The sequence below is a fragment of the Vanellus vanellus genome (assembly GCF_965231255.1).
Source record: "Vanellus vanellus genome assembly, chromosome: 2".
In the NCBI taxonomy this organism is placed as follows: Eukaryota; Metazoa; Chordata; class Aves; order Charadriiformes; family Charadriidae; genus Vanellus; species Vanellus vanellus.
Genome location: NC_138906.1, coordinates 75,067,204 through 75,088,092, shown reverse-complemented (window position 1 = coordinate 75,088,092; position 20,889 = coordinate 75,067,204). Strand labels below are relative to the sequence as shown.

The window sequence follows — 20,889 nt, the reverse complement described above, 5'->3', positions numbered from 1 at the left end:
GAAATGTTAACTGAGTTGTGCAGAAGTTAATTACCCCATTCAGATGTATCCTTAGGACATTATGTTAGCACTTTTAAATTTGTTAAAATAAAAATGGAGGGACTGCATTCTACTGTTTGGGGGGATTTATTTTTTTTTTTTTTTTTTTTTAAGGATCCTGAAGCCTGCATTTGCACTTGTGTGGAAATACCATACGAAGTGAGATACATGCAAAATCTTGAAAAATCCCAGCTTTGTTACCCAGTTTGAAAGAAAATGTTTCTTGACTCAAAATAGAAGTCCATGTACCACAAAACAAAGCAGCAAATGAACTAACCTTTTAAAAGAGTCATTTTCTTTACTGAAGAAAAACTAAAAAGTTTCACAGCCAAATTAACACTACAGTTTTAAAATAATTTATTCAGTCACATAAATACTTTGTAACATTTGCATGTTCCCTTTTTCACATCCTTGGCACACAATATAGCTCTTAACTTTTACAAAACTAGTGTAAACATCCATGGAAAATAAAATGAAAAGAATGCGGGACATATGTAAAAATATAATAAATAGCAAAAGGAGTGAATAATTGAAGGAAAATAAGTAATTCTTTCCTACAAAGACCATGTAATTACACTTGAATGTTTAATTGAAAGAACTTTTCATTTTTAAAAAATAGCGAATTAAAACTCAATTTCCGTCTTTCTACCATTGTTGCATTTAATCAGATACATGATACAATTCTTTAACTAGTTCAAATTCTTGACCAAACAATAGCAATTCAATGCAATTGTATTATTTGAGGCATCAATAGTTTTGGTTCACATACAGAAGGTTACAAACCAGTATTTGCAAGTTAGTGGGTTTGGACAGTATAACTTCTAAATTCCCAAACATTCTTCCAACATGACATGGAGATTTTCTTTAATGAGCATTAGTGTATAATCTGTTCTTCATAAAGATGACATTAGACAGATGTTGTCGGACACCTGGATAATGCTGAATGTGGTTGAACCAACGAGACACATTAAGGTACTTCTCCTTTTCTTGCACTGTTAGGTCCACCTGCATGGAGAAGAAATACAAGGCACTGATAACACAAGGCACTGCAATCATTGGCATCATAACACGTGGAAAGATAAAAAATGTGGATAGTTTTACATCTGATTTTAACTCACAAAAAGTTGTTCAAAAGTCCAGCAGTATTCTACCTCAATTTCCCATATTAAAATTCACAGCCCCAAAATGTGTATTTACTTTTAATTTACTCAAATGAACGGACCTGGAGGGTGGAATACATATTTGTAAGATAGAGAGGAGGGAAAAAGGGCACTTGCTTGCTTGAATTTAATGCATCTGTCTGTTCAAGGTGTTAGCGTACAGTACCTGGGGGGGGGGGGGGGGAGGGGGGCAGAGAAGGGAGGGCAGGGAAGAAGAGTTCCACAACATGCACAAGTCTTTCATGTTAATCCAGCAAGTAGTCTTGCCTCTCAGGCAAAGTGACTACTTTGTATTTCTAGGCATATTATAAGTACAGGAATAAGGTTTTTTTTTTTTTCTTTTTTTTTTTTTTTTCAGGCAATTTCAGACTGGATAGAGAAACTGAAAGATCTTTTCCCTTTTGAGCAATAGTCATACAATAGTTACTAAGAATCAGCATAACTGTTCAGATGTGCTAGCTCACATTATTAATGTAGCAATGGCATGATTCAAATTACTACAGTAAAACAAACTGAAAACCTGTCCATACTTCATAAACGTATTTAAAATACTATCACTCCAACTGTTTGCGGTCCTGTTGTTCACTAGAGTTCTCAAGTCAACAGCACATCGCTTGCTTTAACGCAAATCTAAACAGCTGCAAGATCAGTCAGGAAGAAGCCTCCAACTATCATATAGCTATTGCAACAGCTCCTTGACACAGGGATAATGGCTAAGATTAACGACGAGCTTCAAGCCTACCTTTACTTTTACCAGAGGACTAGCTCAGATAAAAGTAATCTACAATTACAGATTTTAACTATACCTTTCCAAGTTCAAGTCAGCAACATCCTCAAAGCTTCACTAGTGTCTTTTATTACTTCGCAATCTTTCAAGCCAGCTGTAAAAGAACTATTCCCATCCTATATCACCTGTATTACTGTTCCTTGATTCGCAATTCTAGGTACCCTCATTCCTCTGGAATTAAGTTAGCTTATCAGTTTAGACAATAATCTGTTTCTTTACATTAACCTCCTACAACTGAATTACTAATGGGGTAGTCCTCAAAACACACAACAAAAACTGCATCAGGAACAAAATGTGATCTTCACATCGACTACCCTATCTTATCTTACCAATACTTAAACCAATCAGTGTGGGGTTCACCTCACTTCATTTTCAGTTAGCTAAATTAGCCATCAAGCTTAGTCATCTTGACAACACCTGGAGTCAGTGAAAAAAAGGCACACCTGCAAAGGACAGTTTTAACAGACAAATCACTAGCTAGACATGCCTAGTATTTTTCATGTTTAGACTGCTAAAGCTACTCAAGGTTAATCCCCTCCTCAAAAGCCAAACAGATGGCATATTCCTTATGCCTTGTTCTACAAACACCAGATTTCACAGATAATGCAAGTTCATTGCAAATTTCATCTTGGGCACAGGGCAGCTGGAAACAAGAATGTTCCAACAAACTTTAAATCACAGGGAGAGGTATACATACTCATTTACTCAGCTGTAAAAGTGAAAAGATGGTGTTGAAAACCAAGTCTCATGTTGAATTTCACCTCATGACACACCAGCTGCCTGTAACATTTGCCACTTCTCCTTACTGTTCTCTCACACAGTCCAGCACTTGGCTTAGAACCGGAAAGCTTTAAACACGTAGAGGTAAAAAGAAAATAAGGATATATACTAGAAGATGAATCGCTGGAAAAATACCAAGGAAGAAGAATTTTGAGGAGTTGCAGGAAGGAATTCTAAACCAATGTCACGTAGCATTAAAGCTCTATTAACACAAAGTTAAGAGCACAGTAACTGCAGAAACAACCAAAAAGCAGAGATCTTGCAGCTGCTCCTAAACCCAAGTAGCTCTTCTTCCTACGGGACTCACCTGCAAGAATATAAGCATAGCACTGCACATGTATTTGCATACCAACTTCTGCAATTTTGAACTGTTATAAATGCCAGTTCAGGCAGTATGAGAAAATCTGCTTTTCTTGCTGCTGGCATGGAAACGTAAACACTATTCCTACAGCTGTACAGAAGGGCACAGATAAATCAATTAAAACACAGTCGCATATTATTTTTGCTGAGCTAGAAACATAAGACAGTTAATCAGCATTAGCCAAGTGGAAGAAAGTAACACTGATAAGAGGAAAAACTCCAGAATTTTTTAAATCAAAAAGTGGAAGCTATTAAAATGTAACAAGTGTTTCACAAATTGCCCAAGCTTCTGCAAATACAGTATACTCAGGACAAAAAAAAAACTATGCAGTACTGTTTAGGGGAAAATGCTTTTGATCACCTACAGTTTGTTATAATTACAGGTAATTCAAAGCTGGTGCATGGTATGAAGCTGTAAAACCATTTACAAAGCAAGACAGAGCATGAAAAGAGCAACATGCATACTTTAAGGCCATCTAAAATTACTGAAAGTGAAGCAAAGTATCTAAGTATGAGCAGATACTAAAAATTCTGTGATTTTAAATTCCATCAGTGTTGTACAATTAAGTTATAATTAAATACCCTTTTCCCAGGTCTTTAATCGGTAAGCACTTGGTTATGAAAATGCTGAACTAACCTTCAGATTTTGCAGTATATACAGTATTTCCTCCTCATAATTTTAGACTGGTAATTCTCAGTCTTCACACTTCTCTGATGTAAATCAAAAATAAAAGTCTGGAAAACTAGTCCTCTGTTCTGTTAGTGTAGTGAAAAACATCTGAAGGGCAAAACAGACAGCTAGTCTAATAACAAAACCCCTTTTTGTACTCTAGGCACAACAAGCAAGATATTTTTACTTATTTACATAATGTACTCTATCAGTGAAATATATTAAAAAGCACTTTGTGGCATGCTCTACTTTTTACTCAGAACATAACTCTTAGGTTAATTGTTTAGAGATCACTTCCATGGCATTTTTTACAACATTTTGTTAGATGGGTATTTTCTGTTCTTCCTCATTAAATTAGATAATTCCCCCAAGTTAAGAAAGGCTGCTGTTCTGCTGTTAAAATAATTATTTGCTATTAAAGCAATTATTTTAATAGCAAAGAAGCAGACACTCAATTTGACAGGCTTTTTTTTATGCCATGGAAAAAAAAAAAAAGTCTTATTCTTCCACCACAAAGCTCACAAAGGGTAACCAAGGTGGTCATCACACAATATAACTACAAGAGTTTCTAGAAGGGCTATAAATACACAAGCTTTAATTATATTTTCTTTCAGTAGCATTGGGATGCAGGCATAAATTCCCATTCCCACACCCTGCATGTGCATGGAAGGTCTAAAAACACCTGCCTATATCTGAAGTTCTTCAGCATAAAGAAAAGGATAAGATACTATATCACTTTTTAAATTTAGCCTTTAGATATGAGGAAAAAAAAAACAAAACCAGTTGAATAGTGTATTTAATGAAATACATGTACTTTCACATACTTTTGTCTAATTTTATGCTGTTAAAGGAACGTGCTTAAAATGAAACCTTTTCTTTAAAGTAAAACTGAATTACAAAAAACAGTTTAAGTACCATTTCTAGCATCATTCTTCAGAAGGAAAGCCAGTAATCCCAGTACTAAGATAAGCAGCATCAGTGAATATTAACAAAAATTCATGGCAGTCTGTTTATTACAGGAAATGTTTATTATGGAAAAAAAATGAACTGGAAAATAAACTACTATTGCAGTCTTATTATAGTTCAGTATTAGTAGTTCTGACCCAAGGAGAAAAACTTTGTTTGTTTTGTACTTGATTTGACCCCAACATTTTGACTGAGACTTCTTCCATTTGCAGATATAAATTTCACCCATAAGTTATTTTCCAGACCCTATTAAAGAAATTTTCAAGTAAGACATACAGATTTGAGACTACTTCTTTGGTTTTGACAGAATTTTTGAAGTATAAAAACAGATCAGCCTTTGTATTGATTATTTCTCTTAAATAGAGCTGGACTTGTGCTGTTTGAAAATACTTCAGAATAAAAACATAGGGAAACTTTTTTGTTTATTTTAAATAAAAAAAAAGTAAACAAGTTCATCACCACAGGGGGAATTTAATGCTTAATGATTGCCTGAGCTATCCTCAAGCAATGCTTCCAAATTCATGTTTTCTTTGCATCTCTGCTTTCACCTACTAGAACTTCATTGTTCATCATATTTATCCACATATGTATTTAAGCAATCAAAGTGTCTAAAGACAACAATACTTATATTAGATACATGGAGACATGGAATTACATACAACAATGTAAAATACTGACTGAAAAAGCTCATTTATACAGTTCGTATCAAGCATTACAGTTTTGGAGTATGTGACCTATATTATGACGCAGAATAACAACGCATACAATTTAATTCCTGCCTTATTATAAGTGTATATTTCTAATTAATTGACTCAAAATAGATCCAGTCTGCAAGAAGCCTGAAACACTATCTGTGAATCTGACTCTCACTCATTAAAATATTAATTCCTTTCCCATAATATGCATTTTTAAACACATAGTACTATTGTGCTTATTAAGAACTAGAAAGGAGAGGAAGAATGAAAGGCATACAACTCCAAAATTAATAGTTGCTGCTCTTCAGTAGACAAACTGATTAGTAAGTTCAAATGGATGAGCCTGGACAGTGAAGAATCGGGTTCTAGAACCTGCCTGGGATAATGGGAAGGGCTAAATGAAGGTGGGAGGAGGGGAGGGATATGAAGATGTATGATCTATATGCAGAAACACTAAGAAAAGACACGAAACCACAGGTGAAGAAGTGAGCAATAGGATTGGATGGTCTTAAAAATGTTTCCAATGGAATGTGCATCAGAAGGTTTTTAAAGCTTTAATAATACTTGGCTCATTCAGAACGATCATGGTACGTCACTAACATTTACAGTATTTTCTTACTAATGTCTGTGTTAGCACATAGTTGCTAGTCTATCAAAAGCAGACAGAATAATCCTAAAAGTCATTATCAGTAACATTCTCAGATCAATTTTCTAGACAGCTTGATGGACAGCAAGAACTGTGGTTCTCCCCCCTGCGCCTCCCATTTCTACCTCCTCTCTTGAAGGATTATAGGAAATATTTATTGGTATTTTGCACAAGCCTTAGCTGAAATAGTGGTGGATATGACAAACTGCTTCCCTGGACCACATCACATTAGAAGATACAGCAGCTTTCCCTGGCCCCCCTTAAATCTTAGGGCAGAGAAGCAGCTCTGGACATACTCTCTTCTCATTACATGAAAAATAAAAATAATTTAAAAAAAAAAAAATCACAGGATTCTACAGTTCAAGATCTTACCTCTATAGTTAACTACTAATACTAATCAGTTCTGAAACCTTCAAAATACATGTAATTCCTAGGCAGTAGCTTCTAGATTTTCCTCTTTATTTAGGATAGCCACCGCATTATTTGCCCTTTATACCTTTCTGATTCAGAAAATTATCTTCCCTGAAATCAGACATTTCAGAAACAGATGCTGTAATATAAACTTGTCCCAAGTAGTGTCTGGATAGTTGCAGGCACCCAGGAGCACCAAGTCATTTGTTTTTACCATCTGTTCTATTTCCCAAAGCAATAACTTGTATCTTTTCTTCTTGATTAGGTGGTCTACTCTAGAGCAAATTCTAAATTTAAAATATGCTTGATTTTCCCCTGCCTAAGTTTTCAAAAAAATATGCAGCCATATTTTTAGAAAGTACTTAGATGTTTTTTCTATGTCTACTTATCATATGTGAAAGGTAACACATTCTGACACTCTCATCAACACATCTATCCTACTACTTCAGATACGTTACAAGGCAAATATGATTTAACAGAATTAATTCTAAATGACTTACTCTAACATGTTTTTAAAAGCCTTCTGAAATGAAGCTTCCCTTCCCTCTCCTCTGCTTGACACTAATTTGAACTTTTACTCCTGGATAGTCAAGGTACTAACAAAAATGATAGCTCATGTATCCGTATTTCATTACTCAATCTTTCCTCCCCCCACCTCAGGCTCCCTTTTGAAGCACAGTGTTCTTGCAGTCTTCCTCCAGAGCCCCGCTTTTAACTATATAAAGTACCCATTCACCCCATTGACTGAACTCACTGATTCTCAGACACACATGCATTTGTCAGAGGCATCTTTTTCTGATTATGCCCCCTCCAATTTCCTAATTTAAAACTGACAGATTTTATCTTCTCCCAAGAATTTAGCAGACCTTTTTGTACAAGTCCTTTGGTTTGTTTAGTAGTACCCACTCCAGAGAAGGACTGCTCATTTACAATCGCATTCCAGCCACCAAAATATAAGTAACTTCAACTGCTTCATCTTTAAATTACCACTCGGGGTTTAGAACTGAGGTGCAACGATTTATAAGCACTTCATCATAAACCCTGAGCTGACTACGAAGAATCTCAACGTCTTCTCCACTCAGTACAAACTTTTATTTTTGGTTGATTTTTTTTTTCTCCTAAACACCAGCTCCCCGTGCTATTTTCATATTCTGCATGTTATGAAGTCTTATCATTAAGTCTTGAAACACGAATGACATTTTGTTATGGCTGACACTTTTATATGCATTCATCCTTCAGTAACTTAATTTACCTGCATCTTTCACAGTACCAGTAGCATTTCTTTAATACTAACAAGGTTAGTACTTTCTATTCTGATACATCCTTTCAGTTTAATTTATCTCTTTCCCTATGTAGTTCTGTAAGCAGTCATGTTTCAGACTGGAACAGATTGAGTCCTCGCACCTAGCAACTCAGGGATAGGTATCGTCCTTGTTATATTACACAGAGGAAACTAGAGCATTCTGCACACTACAGATAATACACTTCTTTTGATAGATCCATAGTGAAATATTAAAAAAGTAAAAAACAAAAAACTTAGAAACAAGTTTTATTTGAAGTTCTTAGAAGAAATTTCTCCATTTTTGTTCTGTAGTTGTCAGTGATCAATTCAGTAGGTCAATTTCTACAACAACAAACTGCCCTTTGTATAAACAGTTATGATAGTTGTCTGAATAAAAATAATGCAAATAACACTTACCATGACATGATGCAATCCATAGTACATCAAAATGTCTGCTAAGGTAAAAATGTTTCCTGCAAGGTAGACTTTATCTTCAAGGTGCATGTTAAGATCCTAAAAAGGAAAAAGTCATTATACTGATGTAGTATTGACTTTGTAAGAGAAAATATTAAGTCAATTGTTAAAAATAATAGAAAACTTCCTCTGGAGATGCTGCATATAAAATAAATGCAAGTTTTAATTTATCCCAACTCAGCACAGGAGAAGAACATAAAAAGAAAAAACAAAATCTTAGAAGTGTCAAGATAATAAACTAAAATATCAATGTAAATGTTGGTCTCTAAAAGTGTTAGTCAGCTTGCTGTTGGCACATAATTTTTCATAATTCTCCCACTTACATCCACTCAATTTTTTGTAAAAACAAGTGTGATTTATTTTACATATTAAGCTGACTCCACAGAAATACTTTCAAATCTGTGTTGGCTTCAAATTACCGGAATTCAAAAATGCAAAGTTGTGTATTTTTTTTTTATTAGCGCATATGACTCAGAAGCACCACTGTTACACATTTAACATTTGATAAGTGGAAAATGTAGTCCTATCATCAAAGAAAAATATATTGCTCTTCTGGCAGCAGCGTCTCCTGTCCTCCAGGACTCACTCAGTGCAGCTGGTCTGGAGCTGCACGTGTGTGAGAACCAGGGAAACACAAAGGGATAGCAGGGTGGGAGACAAGTAACATGTTTCAAGCTCAATGCTGGATGCCCGATACCCACCAGCTGGTACCATCTGACACCTGCTTTTATTAATGTTGAAATCACTGCTAGCAAATCTTAATGACTGAGACTGTCAATTCAGTTGCTATCTGAGTCCACATGAAGAGAGCACTGCTTCAGCATTTTAGGATCACGGAATCACGGAGTTTTCAGAGTTGGAAGGGACCTCTAGAGATCATCTAGTCCAACTCCCCTGCCAAAGCAGGATTGCCTACAGCAGCCTGAGTAATCTCAGGACTCCATCCAGGCGGGTCTTGAAAACCTCCAGAGAAGGTGACTCCACAACCTCCCTGGGCAGCCTGTTCCAGTGCTCTGTCACCCTCACCATAAAGAAGTATATTTGAACTTCCTATGTTCTAACTTGTGCCCATTACCCCTCGTCCTGTCACTGGGAACCATTGACAAGAGCCTGGCTCCATCCTCCTTCAACCCACCCTTTGGATACTTGTACGCCATAATAAGGTCTCCCCTCAGCCTTCTCCAGGCTAAAGAGTCCCAGCTCTCTCAGCCTTTCCTCATAAGGGAGATGCTCCAATCCCTCAATCACCTTGGTTGCCCTTTGCTGGACTCGCTCCAGCAGTTCCCTGTCCCTCTTGAACTGGGGAGCCCAAAATTGGACACAGTATTCCAGTTGTGGCCTCACCAGTGCGGAGTAGAGGGGGAGAATGACCTCCCTTGACCTACTGGCCACACTCTTCCCTATGCAGCCCAGGATTCCATTGGCCTTTTTGGCAACAAGGGCACATTGCTGGTAGACAATTTACTGTCTACCACAACCCCCAGATCCTTCTCCTCTGAGCTACTTCCCAGCAGGTCCACCCCTAACCTATACTGGTGCCCAGCATTCTTCCTCCCCAGGTGAAGGACCTTGCACTTGCTTTTGTTGAACCTCATTAGGTTTTTCTCTGCCCAGCTCTCCAGCCTGTCCAGGTCACGCTGGTTGGCAGCACGGCCCTCTGGGTGTCAGCCACCCCACCCAGTTTGGTATCATCAGTGAACTTTCTGAGGATACACTCTGTCCCCTCATCCAGGTCATTAATGAATATAATAAAGAAGATCACCTCTCTCTCTCTCTCTAATTCCACATCAGAGCCTATAAAGGTGGGTAGTAGAAGGCTTCCATTTAGGTTCAGTGAATAAGTATTTTAAATATGTATTACTGAAAGACCCTTTTTCATGGCTTTTGGTATGCAATCGTTCCCTGCCAGAAAACAGGAGGCTGACAGACTCATCATTGCCCAGGTGTATCACCCCTGAGAACACAAGCATCACACATCAGCTCTGCCTCTTTACCTGTTCTTCCTTTTCTCCACATCTTGCCTACTTCTCATCCATTTATGCACCTTTCTGCCCCCTACTTCCCTCTAAAGAAGGAAACGTGACAGCAAACAAAATTATCAACTTTAACCTTGATCCCAGCATAAGCAAGCTTTAGTTTTAGAATAAATTCTTTTCAGAAGTGTAGTAAAACAGTTTCCCAGCTTGTCCTTGGATTTGAAAACTGTTAGTACTCCTCTCTGAAAAAAAACTTATAGCAAATACACTCTTCTTTCCTCAGGGATCTCCTGCCAGTTTTCTTAAGCCATATCCTCCCTGCCTCCAGAAACAGAGGTAAGCAGCTTAAATGTAACTACCATTTTCCAAAACATCCCTAAAATGGTGTTTCAGTCTCAATTACAACATGTTCCATTTTAAGGACACCTTTTTTTTTTTTTTTTAAAAAGAAGTGCATTGCAAGGAAAAGGTGTTAATCACTAGTGAACAATTTAGAAATTACATTTAGCCTTAAGCCTATTGCAGTTTTTATGGTTCCATAATTTTACTGATATTGGAGATGTTCTACAGTGCATACGTAAAAAAAACACCCCTAAACACTGAACTAAAATGCTGAGACTTTAAGACATCTGACCCTGCATTTGAATTTGACAAGTTTGACTCCATTATGTCACCTTACTGTTTGTTTGATAACCTCTTCATGACAGGACTCCTGTACTTCTGTAATATTTAAACATCCTTACGTCTGCTTTGATTTCTTTTATTAAAACAAATCAGGGAAAAATATTAACCCCTGCATAGTTAAAATTCTGTAAGGTCATCTGCCTCTGGCTATGTAGCCTCTTTTCTTTAGACTGGTTTACTGCTTTGTTCATGTTAGTTAGCTCTCAAATTACTTTAAACATGTAACTACAGTTCTGTAGAATTTCATACACACAACACAAAGGCAAATGCAGTGTTACAAAGAAAAAGCTTGCAGAAAGAAAAAAAGATATCTAGAGAACTGTTTACTAGGAAAAAAAAATCATAAACTCTTCTATTCTAACACAGATTCTCTGACCAGCATTTTTAATTTTGATTAACCAGAAATTCAACATGCATTATGATGAATAGTAATGCCCCTCTCTTCTGAGTCTAAGCTATGGAATCAGGATTTTGTGAAGTAAAAAGCACATTATCTCTGAAGGTACAATCATACAATCAAGACAGTTATTTCCCTGCTCAAAATTTTGGATTTCTGCAACAAAGCAGTTATGGAATGCTAATTCTTAGTTTTATACATCTTCAAGAGGTAGGCTAGTTTCTATGCAGAAATATTGTTTACCCAGTTGTTCAGGATGGGCAAATATCACACAAAGATTGGTTAACATACTGCACATGTAAACTCAAAATATTAATCAATAAAAAAATCCTAAAACTTTAAAGGCACAGTAAGTCAGTAAAGTGTGAACAATTATTTATTCTGGTTCATCAGATTTTATGAAGTCAGTTAACTGAGCAAGTGGAATTTGACAAAAATAGTTTAGTCCTGGATAAATTAGCATTAGTTTACAATTCTGTTTTTGAACATCTACTTTCCTCCCATAAAACAGAGACAGATACTCCAATTTCAATCTGTAAGTCAAGCTAATTCAGAAACACCACAGTAGGTTTTTTTTTTTCCCCCATGTGCACTAGGCACATTTAGTTAATCTTGCCTCATGGGTTATGCTTCCCATAGATGATTATATTATTGGCTAATAGCCAGCTGTGTTAAAATTCCTGAAAGTCAAGCTTTCTTAAGTGACCATGGTATTAAACCGAAATAGTGTTCATGTCCTGGTGAGATTAATGAAAATATGAATACAAAACTGTATTTGAATTTCCATTACATCAAGGAAATTCAGGTCTGCTGGCTGTCATTTGTATCATTGTCTTTCACGTACTGAACATCACTGCTTAAATTGGTTATGTATATACAATCCCAGTATTAAATGACTGAAATAGTCTTGGAAGTTGCTTGTAACTATATGAACTTATTGTTGCAATCCCTCAGGAAACCTTTTTTCAAACTTCAGACAGGTATTTAAGGCACCAATATGCACTGAACAACTGCAGCAATTCAAATTCCATTTTGGGGTATGAGGGGGGGGAAGCAACGGAAAGCAGAGATGTTGCATTATTTATGGACTAACTGATGGATTTCCATTTGCTTGTTCTATGGAAAAAAAATCCAATTTCCAGCCCATATCTAGAGTGACAGCTCAACATATGCCATCCATGACACACTTCTGGCTACCCCAGAACTATCTTTTAAAGTATACAATCTAATTGCCTGTAATCCAATTCATCCATTAAGGCAACTGAATCTCTTCTAGTCACTGCAAGTTAAGACAGCAGCTCGGATAAGTAACATTTGCTTCTTACGATGACTCGGTAGCTTACAACGCATCTAATCATACTCTGATTTTGTTTTCATTATTTTGTCCAGAACAACACACTGCTGGTGTACGCACTTCCCTTAGACACAGAAGCACATCCTTTCAGTCAGCAATATTCTCAATGTCATTTATGCCCTAAATGCCTCTATATTACACCATACAAAGACAAGGAGTCAAGCACTCTCAAATGCCCCAGGCAAGCCATAGCCCAGACAATGCAGAACCCAAGAAAAGGATTCTGTAGGCATATCCAAGAAAAGCAGAATTTCGCTGTTGGGGCATAGAGAAGACTTGCATTAGAATTAAAAATATGGCTGTCTACCTGGCAAACTATGAGCTAGATCTGGTCTGGATGAATATTATATTCAACATACCCAATTTCCTGCAAAAGACAGAAGAAAAATAATCAACAAATGTTGCTCAAATAATCAAAATTCAAGATTTTACACCTGCAAGTGCACAAAAATATCCTGATACTAACAAAAAAGGGAGAGAAGTCAACACAGAAAGCTGAAGTTTAAAAAACTCTTACTGGACAAGCTTCCCAAAGTGGGTAGGCATCCCATTTAGAAGTCCGTCAAAGAACAGTGTATAAGAACTGTGGATTAATGGCATGGACAGAGCATGGATTAACCTGCTTACACATTTGTGGAAACAGTAAGTTTTCAAACAAGCACACTAAATAAGCATTGAAGCTCTCTTATTCAGATTTCTAATTGGATTTCATGATTACAGCCAGACAGCACAGGAAATTAGGACAAAACTAGCTGAAATCATGGAACGTTTTTGGTATGAGACACTGCAAGTAGTACACAAATTCTTGGTTGTGTGTAGATTTCTACATTTCTGTGGAAGCTTTTCTGTGAATTCAACTACAAACTCCCAGTTATTTAGAATATGCCTCTGAAGAAAAGCTAGGAGGGGGGGAAGAACCCTCAAGTTTTAGATATCCAAAATTGACAACACAGAGAAATTCAAGTCTCCTGAACGGAATTCATTAACATCTAAGTAGACATGTGATGGCAGAAAAAAGTTTCACAAAGATTCTCAATTCCTTCCCGGAAGAGTAGAAAATCTACTAATTATCAAGCACAGTTCAGTAATTTTCAGATTCTTTTTCCTATGCAGCTTAATTTACCACTAACCAAATATCAAAGAAGCAAAGGGAAATACTCTGTCATCCTGTGGAAAAGAAAGTTAACATAATGCATCAGATATGTTATTACCGCTATTGACAATCATCATTCCTACACATCTGCTGAAGAATAGTCCAGGCATATTGCTCCCATTTATTTTGTCCAGTACAGGAGCGCAAATAAGAGTTAGACAAAACTCCAAGAGCACTTTCATTGGCCTGTTCTGAACAGTATAGCATTTGCTCTGAATGAATATGAAAAACCTGGCTGATATGGTCTGACTACTTCATGATTGCTTTCATGCCGAGTAACAGCTTTAGTCAACACATCAGTAAGAACAATTTGAGAACCTATTTTCCTAAGGCTAACAGAAAACCCTTCCTGTTCAAATTAACAAACATTAAACCAGTTATTTACTGACATTTTTCAGAGCCACATCACCTCAATTAAGGGTTAAATAGAGGCAGCCTAAAGTTTACAGCAGAAGCGACTGAACTGTTTTTGGCGCAGCTTATTATAAATTGTCGCTCTAGGCTGCAACTGTCCCAAGACTGCCATTGTGTATTCCAGACACGCTGTAAAACTACAGCCTCAGACTTGCCTCCCTATTTTAGCTTTTCTTTTTTTCACCCATACTCCCTTTTGGCATAGTATACTTTAATGGTAGGCTGGCTCTTTTTCTGATTAATCATGGTGGCAAGAGAACAAATTAAAAAAAAAAATCTTAATTGCTATACTATGAAATTATTAGTGCTGGAACAATTCCACAGCAGCCCTGTGTCAAAACAAATTCTGGCTTTTTCAATATCTGCTAATAAAAAAAAAAAAGACATAGGAAAATTTTAACGTGGTAATATCTATTAGAATACACTTAAAGGCAGATATTCTTCCTCAAGTGACACTTGTTTCTCAGTAAGGAAATTTTGCTTCGTCTGGAAACACTTAATTTATCTACATATTTGGATTTCAGTAAATTGTCTTTTCTACACTACCAGTGTTTCTAAGGCTAAAACTGAAAAGAGATATCAGCTTTGGCATGAAATCATTGTATCTCTCTGATTTTAATATTCAAATGCGGTTCTGCGTATGCTCACATGTGTATGCTGACAAAGCAGGTATCATCACATAAGCCATCCAGAGCAGATATATTCTGTTATAACAAAACAGAAAACTTGCTTTTGTTTTTTATAAGATAGAAGGGCAAGAAAGGTAAAAAAATGTTAGTTTTTCTCCTGTGGTCTTCTCACAGTTTGGGAGAGAATACAAGGCATCACAAGGTTGTTTGAAGAATGACTGAAATTACATAATACTTGTCATAAAGTTTTTTTTTAAAAAAATAATTAGACAACAGGGACCTCTGAAAGCCACCTAGTCATACCACCTGTTCAAAGTACAGCTAAACCTGAAGTTAAACCCTGATTAGTCAATGCGTCCTTCAATCAAGTTCTGAAAATCTAAAGTGTAGACAGTTTTCATGAGGTATCTGTAGAGTAACCGTGACTGTAAAAGTTTTGATAGCATTTGCACATAGAAAATAAGACCAGAGATGTTATAAAGAGAGAAGCAATGTAAACAAACTCATGCTTAACCAATGGAAAATATTGCATAGCTACAATGAGATCAAGATAATTCAGATTATCTGGCATGTAAGTAAGAGAAATGGTTCTTTAGGGCTTTCACCAAGTTGATCCTCGTAAAGCAGGCATGAAATTCCAAGTCCTCAAGATCAAGGAGGCTGTCAGTTTGAAAAGGACAACAGATTACTAAAAAGGTTTTGCTTTGCACCATTTTAAGATGCAAGACTTTCCTTGATTTTAATTAACACAATCTGTTAACTTTTGAACACTGCTTCAGTTTATCTTTGGTTTCTGCAATAGCTCTAGTTGACTCAGACTTGCCATACCTAACAAAAGTCAAAAGTATTAAGACTCTGCTAGCCTCAAGTAAAGTCAACCTTCCTAATACCTTGCAGATCACAAAGCTATTTCTAAAGCCAGACTCACTAGTAGCACTGAACACTGTGTACTTTCCATCTAAAAAAAACACTTTTAAAACTAGAAAAAAATAAACACTTTAAAAACTGATTGAACTTCTCTGCTGTTTCATACACACTTAGTAAATAGAGCCCTTAGCACTTAACAGTGTAAAAGCAAGTTTTATAGAATCATAGAATGGTTTAGGTTGGAAGGGACCTTGAAGATCATGAAGTTCCAACCTCCCTGCCATAGGCAGGGACACCTCCCACTAGACCAGGTTGCCCGAGGCCACATCCAGCCTGGCCTTGAACACCTCCAGGGATGGGGCCTCAACAACTTCTCTGGGCAACCTCTTCCAGTGCCTTATCACCCTCAAAGTGAAAAGTTTCTTCCTAATGTTTAACCTAAACCTGCCCTCTTCCAGTTTGAAGCCATTCCCCCTCGTCCTATCGCTACACGCCCCAATAACAAGTCCTTCCCCATCTCCCCTGTAGGCCCCCTTTAGGTACTGGAAGGCCGCAATAAGGTCTCCCTGGAGCCTTCTCTTCTCCAGGCTGAACAGCCCCAACTCTCTCAGCCTTATCTTCAAGGCCTGTTCCCACAAGACTGCAAAAATACTCATTACCAGTCACAAGGAGTAAGAAGGAAAATAGAGTAAGTTTTGCTATCTACTCCCTGTCATCTGGCTGCTCAAACAGGGTGACCCTTGAGATTCTCTTTTCTGCTTCCACCTGTTTAAGAGGAAGCAAGCTTCAGACTACAAGAAAAGCTTAATACAGTAGACCAAAGCCTCCATATAAAGTAGCTCGATGTGAAGGGCAGTTTTGCAGAGGTTCCTTTATGATTTCACTTTTCATACATAATTCTGTATGGTATACATTTTGGTATCAATACCAATTGCCACAACATCAAGTATGGCTTGTAATTACCAAAACAATAAGAGTACCTCTTAAAACAATCGGAGCAGTGTTATCTTGAAATACACTGCTACTTGTTTATAGCTGAGGATGAAGACAGTAAGAAAGTAGCATCTTACATGGCTAATAAGAGACTAGACAACTGAACAATATCTACAGTTTAAGCTGTTTTCCCTGTTTCAGATTGTTGGTGTATTTTTGTCAGCAAAAGAGAAAAACGGCAAGCAGAATAAAAGCCAGTACTTAAAGATATTGTCAAGTCTTCAGTGTTTTCTGTTTTATTAATTGGTTGCTCATACACACATTAGCACAGTAATCTTCTTCAAGGTCTAGTGACCCCAAAATTCAGTGGCAATGTAATTAAGTACTCCTTACCTTCAGAATTATTCTTGTATCTTCTTTACTAGAGCCTCCATCTACTCGAGTCACTCTGTATTCCAACCACTGCTGAACAACAGCTTTCTCTTCTGCAGTACTTCCAAGCAGTTGGTCTTTCTTAGCCTGTTTAACTAGATGGGCAGCTATGGTTATTAATCCTGTCAGACCAGGGCCATTGTTTGTTTGAAGAACAGGAACCTAGAAGAGGAAACAAAAGGGGAATACTAAACAACCCATTCAAAAAGTATTCTCTGTAAGAATAGCTGTTGTTTTTTTACAGCCCCTCAAAAGGATCTTTAAAGCATTATATCAGAATTTAGAATTTATACTAAAGGTAGTAACATAAAAAAATATGTATGTTCTCTTTTTACTCTTTGGATTATTTTCAGTTGTTACAGAAGAAATGTATTTAACACATGCATGCGGACAAACCAATTAATCAAATTCTGCCAATATTAGCACAAAATAGTATTGCTTGTTCTAATGCTGGCAGAAATCTTATTAACCAACTTTTAACTCATTTTCCAATTCAGGACTCTTGACCTACAATTGTAAAGTCAGTAGCATCCAATTTCTCTCTGAGGAGACCACAGTAGCCAGACTTACTGAAATGCTTATTCATACTGTTCTATTTACAAATGCTCTGACAGAAGTTAGTAATTCACTGGTATTAGGGGAGGCCAACATAACACATCTCCAGCTTTAACCATGTCTTTGTTATCAAGATTGCCACATGTTACACTACAGGAAATGAAACTGAACCCCTAACAAAAAATCAATGAATTGAAACTTACTGCAACAGACTAAATCCCATTCAATCATTTCTGACATCAAGTGACAGAAAAGAAACTGTTTAAAATGCAATACTCTTTTTTAAAAAAGTATCTGACCACACAGAGGAGGCTGTCTGTGTTCAAATTTAATTAACAGATGCAAGTTGAAAGCATAATATTCATTTTGCAATTGTGCCAAGAGTCTAACTACTATTTAATTTTTCCACTGAACGTGCAGTTGGAAAAGATATGGACAGATCTAGTTACTTGATTTTTCAGACTTACACTTCACATTAGAACACTACTTGGGTTGTTAAATAATTAGGGTAGCTTTTACAACTAAAGAACACATCTATTGCTACTCAAAACTCTAATCATAAACAGTAAATAAAGTCAAGAAAACACACAAAACTATAAGGTAACTGCACAGGTTCTTTTCTCTGTTATCCTTCTCTGAGAGAATCACATAAAGGCACTCACAGATCTGTGACACCCTCAGCCTCACATTACATTTTTCATGCCTCAGGTACCTCTTAAACCATGGAACTTAATGTTTCCATACAAACTTCAAAATGTCCAGACATCTACTTTAAAAAAGCAAGACGTTTAAGAGCACCAGTTCTTCACTACAGATGCATTTCTGATATTAACAACGTATCTTTTTCGCATGCTCTAACCACACCAGTACAGATATAACTGCACTGGTACCAGAAAAACGCAGAGAGAAGGAGAGCGGTGTAAGAACAAGCAGATTTTAAGCCGACATCCCTCCAACGACCCACGATAACCCTTCCACAAGCACAAGGAAGAGCCTTCCAGAACCCACGAGTAGACAGTGAGGCTCTACAGCCAGAACCGAAGGGGGGTTGTGAAGGAAGGGGTTCTAGGAGAAAAGGCGAAACCCTCCCGCTGAAGGGGACAAACTGGCCGCGCGGGGATGGGTAGCTGACGCCGACGGAGGGCCCACCCGCCCGCCCTTGAGAGGGAAAGTGGGGGGTCCCCAGCCACCACCGCACCGGCGGTGGGGGGGAACGGTTACGCGGAGCCGGGCCGGGGAGGCGCGAGGGGAAGCGGCACGGTAAGAAGCCGCTGGAGAAGGGGGTTAGTGGACGGACGCCCGCCCGCCCGCCCCACTACCCGCCCCTCCTCGCTCCCTTCACCTTCCGCTCCCCCTGGACGCCGTACTTGTTCCCTTTCGGCAGGCCCAGCAACTTCTCCAGCAAAGCCAGCTCCTCCACGCCCGGCCCCGGCCGCGCAGCAGCTGCCATCTTTGGTGGAGGACCACCTGGGAAAAGAGGAGCGGTTACAGCTGCCACCCGACAACAACCACCAATCCTATTGGAAGACAAGACTACCGCACCGCCAAAGTAAACGTCACGGCTATTGGCCTGACAGAACAGGTCAGCCAATCAGACGCTTGTCACAGTCGACGCATGCGCTGAGCCGGACTTGGCTTGACAACCCCTCGGGGGGCGGGGGATGAACTGCGGAACACTAAAGGCGCATGCGCAGCGGCGGGCATGCATTTCCCACCTCCCGCCCACGTGGCGGTTTGCGCATGTGCTCGTCGGGGACGAAGCACGAGGGGGTAAGCCACGCCTCCGGGGCGTGGCTTCAGCCGGTGGGTGGGGCGAGCTCGGAGGGGCCGCAGGACAGGGGCCGGCTCACCGGGGGCAGCGGCCTCACGGCCCCGGCCCCGGCCCCGGCCCCGGCCCGGCAGGGAAGACGGGAAGACATCGACCCGGCGGCTTCCTCACCGCTCCACGGCCGGGGGGCGGGCCGAGCAGCCCTGCCGCCTCCCGGAGCAAGGCGCTCCACGGCCGGCCTTGCCAGAGTCGGTTGGTAGCGCCTTCCCAACGGAAATAACGGCTACTTTCTTCCCGGAAAGCGGCGAGAGCAGTTGATGGGTTTATCGCTATGCCCCTGACAGAGGCAAATAGAAGGAGGAAAGCCGGTGGCTTTTCCCTATCGCGGTGCGAACCCCACGCAGCCCTCGGTTCGCAGCACTGCTGCCCGGCCCTGGGGGCTCCCAGTTGCTGGAGGCATGCAGGGGCCACCCGGCACCTGGGCCGGGGTCCTCCGCTCCCGGCGTCCTGGCCTGCCCCGTCCCTCGCTACCGCTTCTGCATTTGATGAATCACTTCATACAAGTGGGCTGTCTGGTGGTGGTGTCTGGGGGATACCACCAGGTCAATCAGACAGATGGGTCTCTTCCCACCACTCAGGTTTCTTGGGAACCAAAGGCTCATGAGATTATGCCGCTTGTCCATGCATTCACCAGGCCTGCCTTCCTCCACTCCCTGTAAATTTTGAACTTGTCCAAGCGTAGCCAAATTTAGCAGAGAAGCTGAACTTTCAGAGGGAGTTACACTAGAGATTTTGTGCAATAAAGGAAGGATGATCACAGAGAATGGAGCCATTACAGGCACTGATCGAGGGCATCAAAGGAAGAGGAGGGAGAGAAGTAGGGTTAAGAGAAGCATGTTAATGAACCATAGTTAATGATAGTAGTGAAGTAAGAGATAAAAACCACAAAATGTGAGCTGGCCATGAAATAGTGTGATTTAACTGCACATTAGTGTTTGAGATTTGTTAAAGACATGATTTAGTCACCTTTCTAATTGAAGATACTCTGCTGCAGATGTCATACCCCTACATCTCATCATAAATGTTAGAAATTAAAACAATTTTAGATTGGCAGGTCTATTTGCAAAATGTCAAAGTGCAATTCTTGATAGAAGAGTATTGAATACCAAACTAGCATTTTTACTAAAAACAACAAGCTAATCTTGTCCTACTACTGACAATTTCAAAATACAGACTCAGGGCTATCACTGCGTTAGTCATCTTAAATAAGATGATCCTGACAAATGTCCTGGTTCTTCAATGAAATGCTTTGTCTTGATACAAGGTGACATTTAGATTTGTACCTTCTGTTGCAGAAAAAGTCTGAAAGTGGCCACAGAGCCTTCCTCTGAGTGAGGAGCAATTCTGAAATCGTGAGTAGATTTTTAAGGTTTTGCAGGAATTTGTCCAATCTTTAA

At 38.9% G+C, this 20,889-nt stretch overlaps 1 protein-coding gene across 1 annotated transcript; it reads right to left on the bottom strand.

Annotated features, from left to right (window-relative positions):
* Window positions 1-379: 379 nt before the first annotated feature.
* Window positions 380-19,229, bottom strand: EEF1E1 (eukaryotic translation elongation factor 1 epsilon 1). The gene is made up of 4 exons (XM_082479548.1): window positions 19,007-19,229; window positions 17,071-17,271; window positions 8,214-8,309; window positions 380-1,044 (listed from the first exon to the last, which is right to left on the bottom strand). The coding sequence occupies exons 1-4, from the start codon at window positions 19,112-19,114 to the stop codon at window positions 904-906; spliced, it is 546 nt and encodes a 181-aa protein (XP_082335674.1). The 5' UTR covers window positions 19,115-19,229; the 3' UTR covers window positions 380-903.
* Between the last annotated feature and the right edge of the window lie 1,660 nt (window positions 19,230-20,889).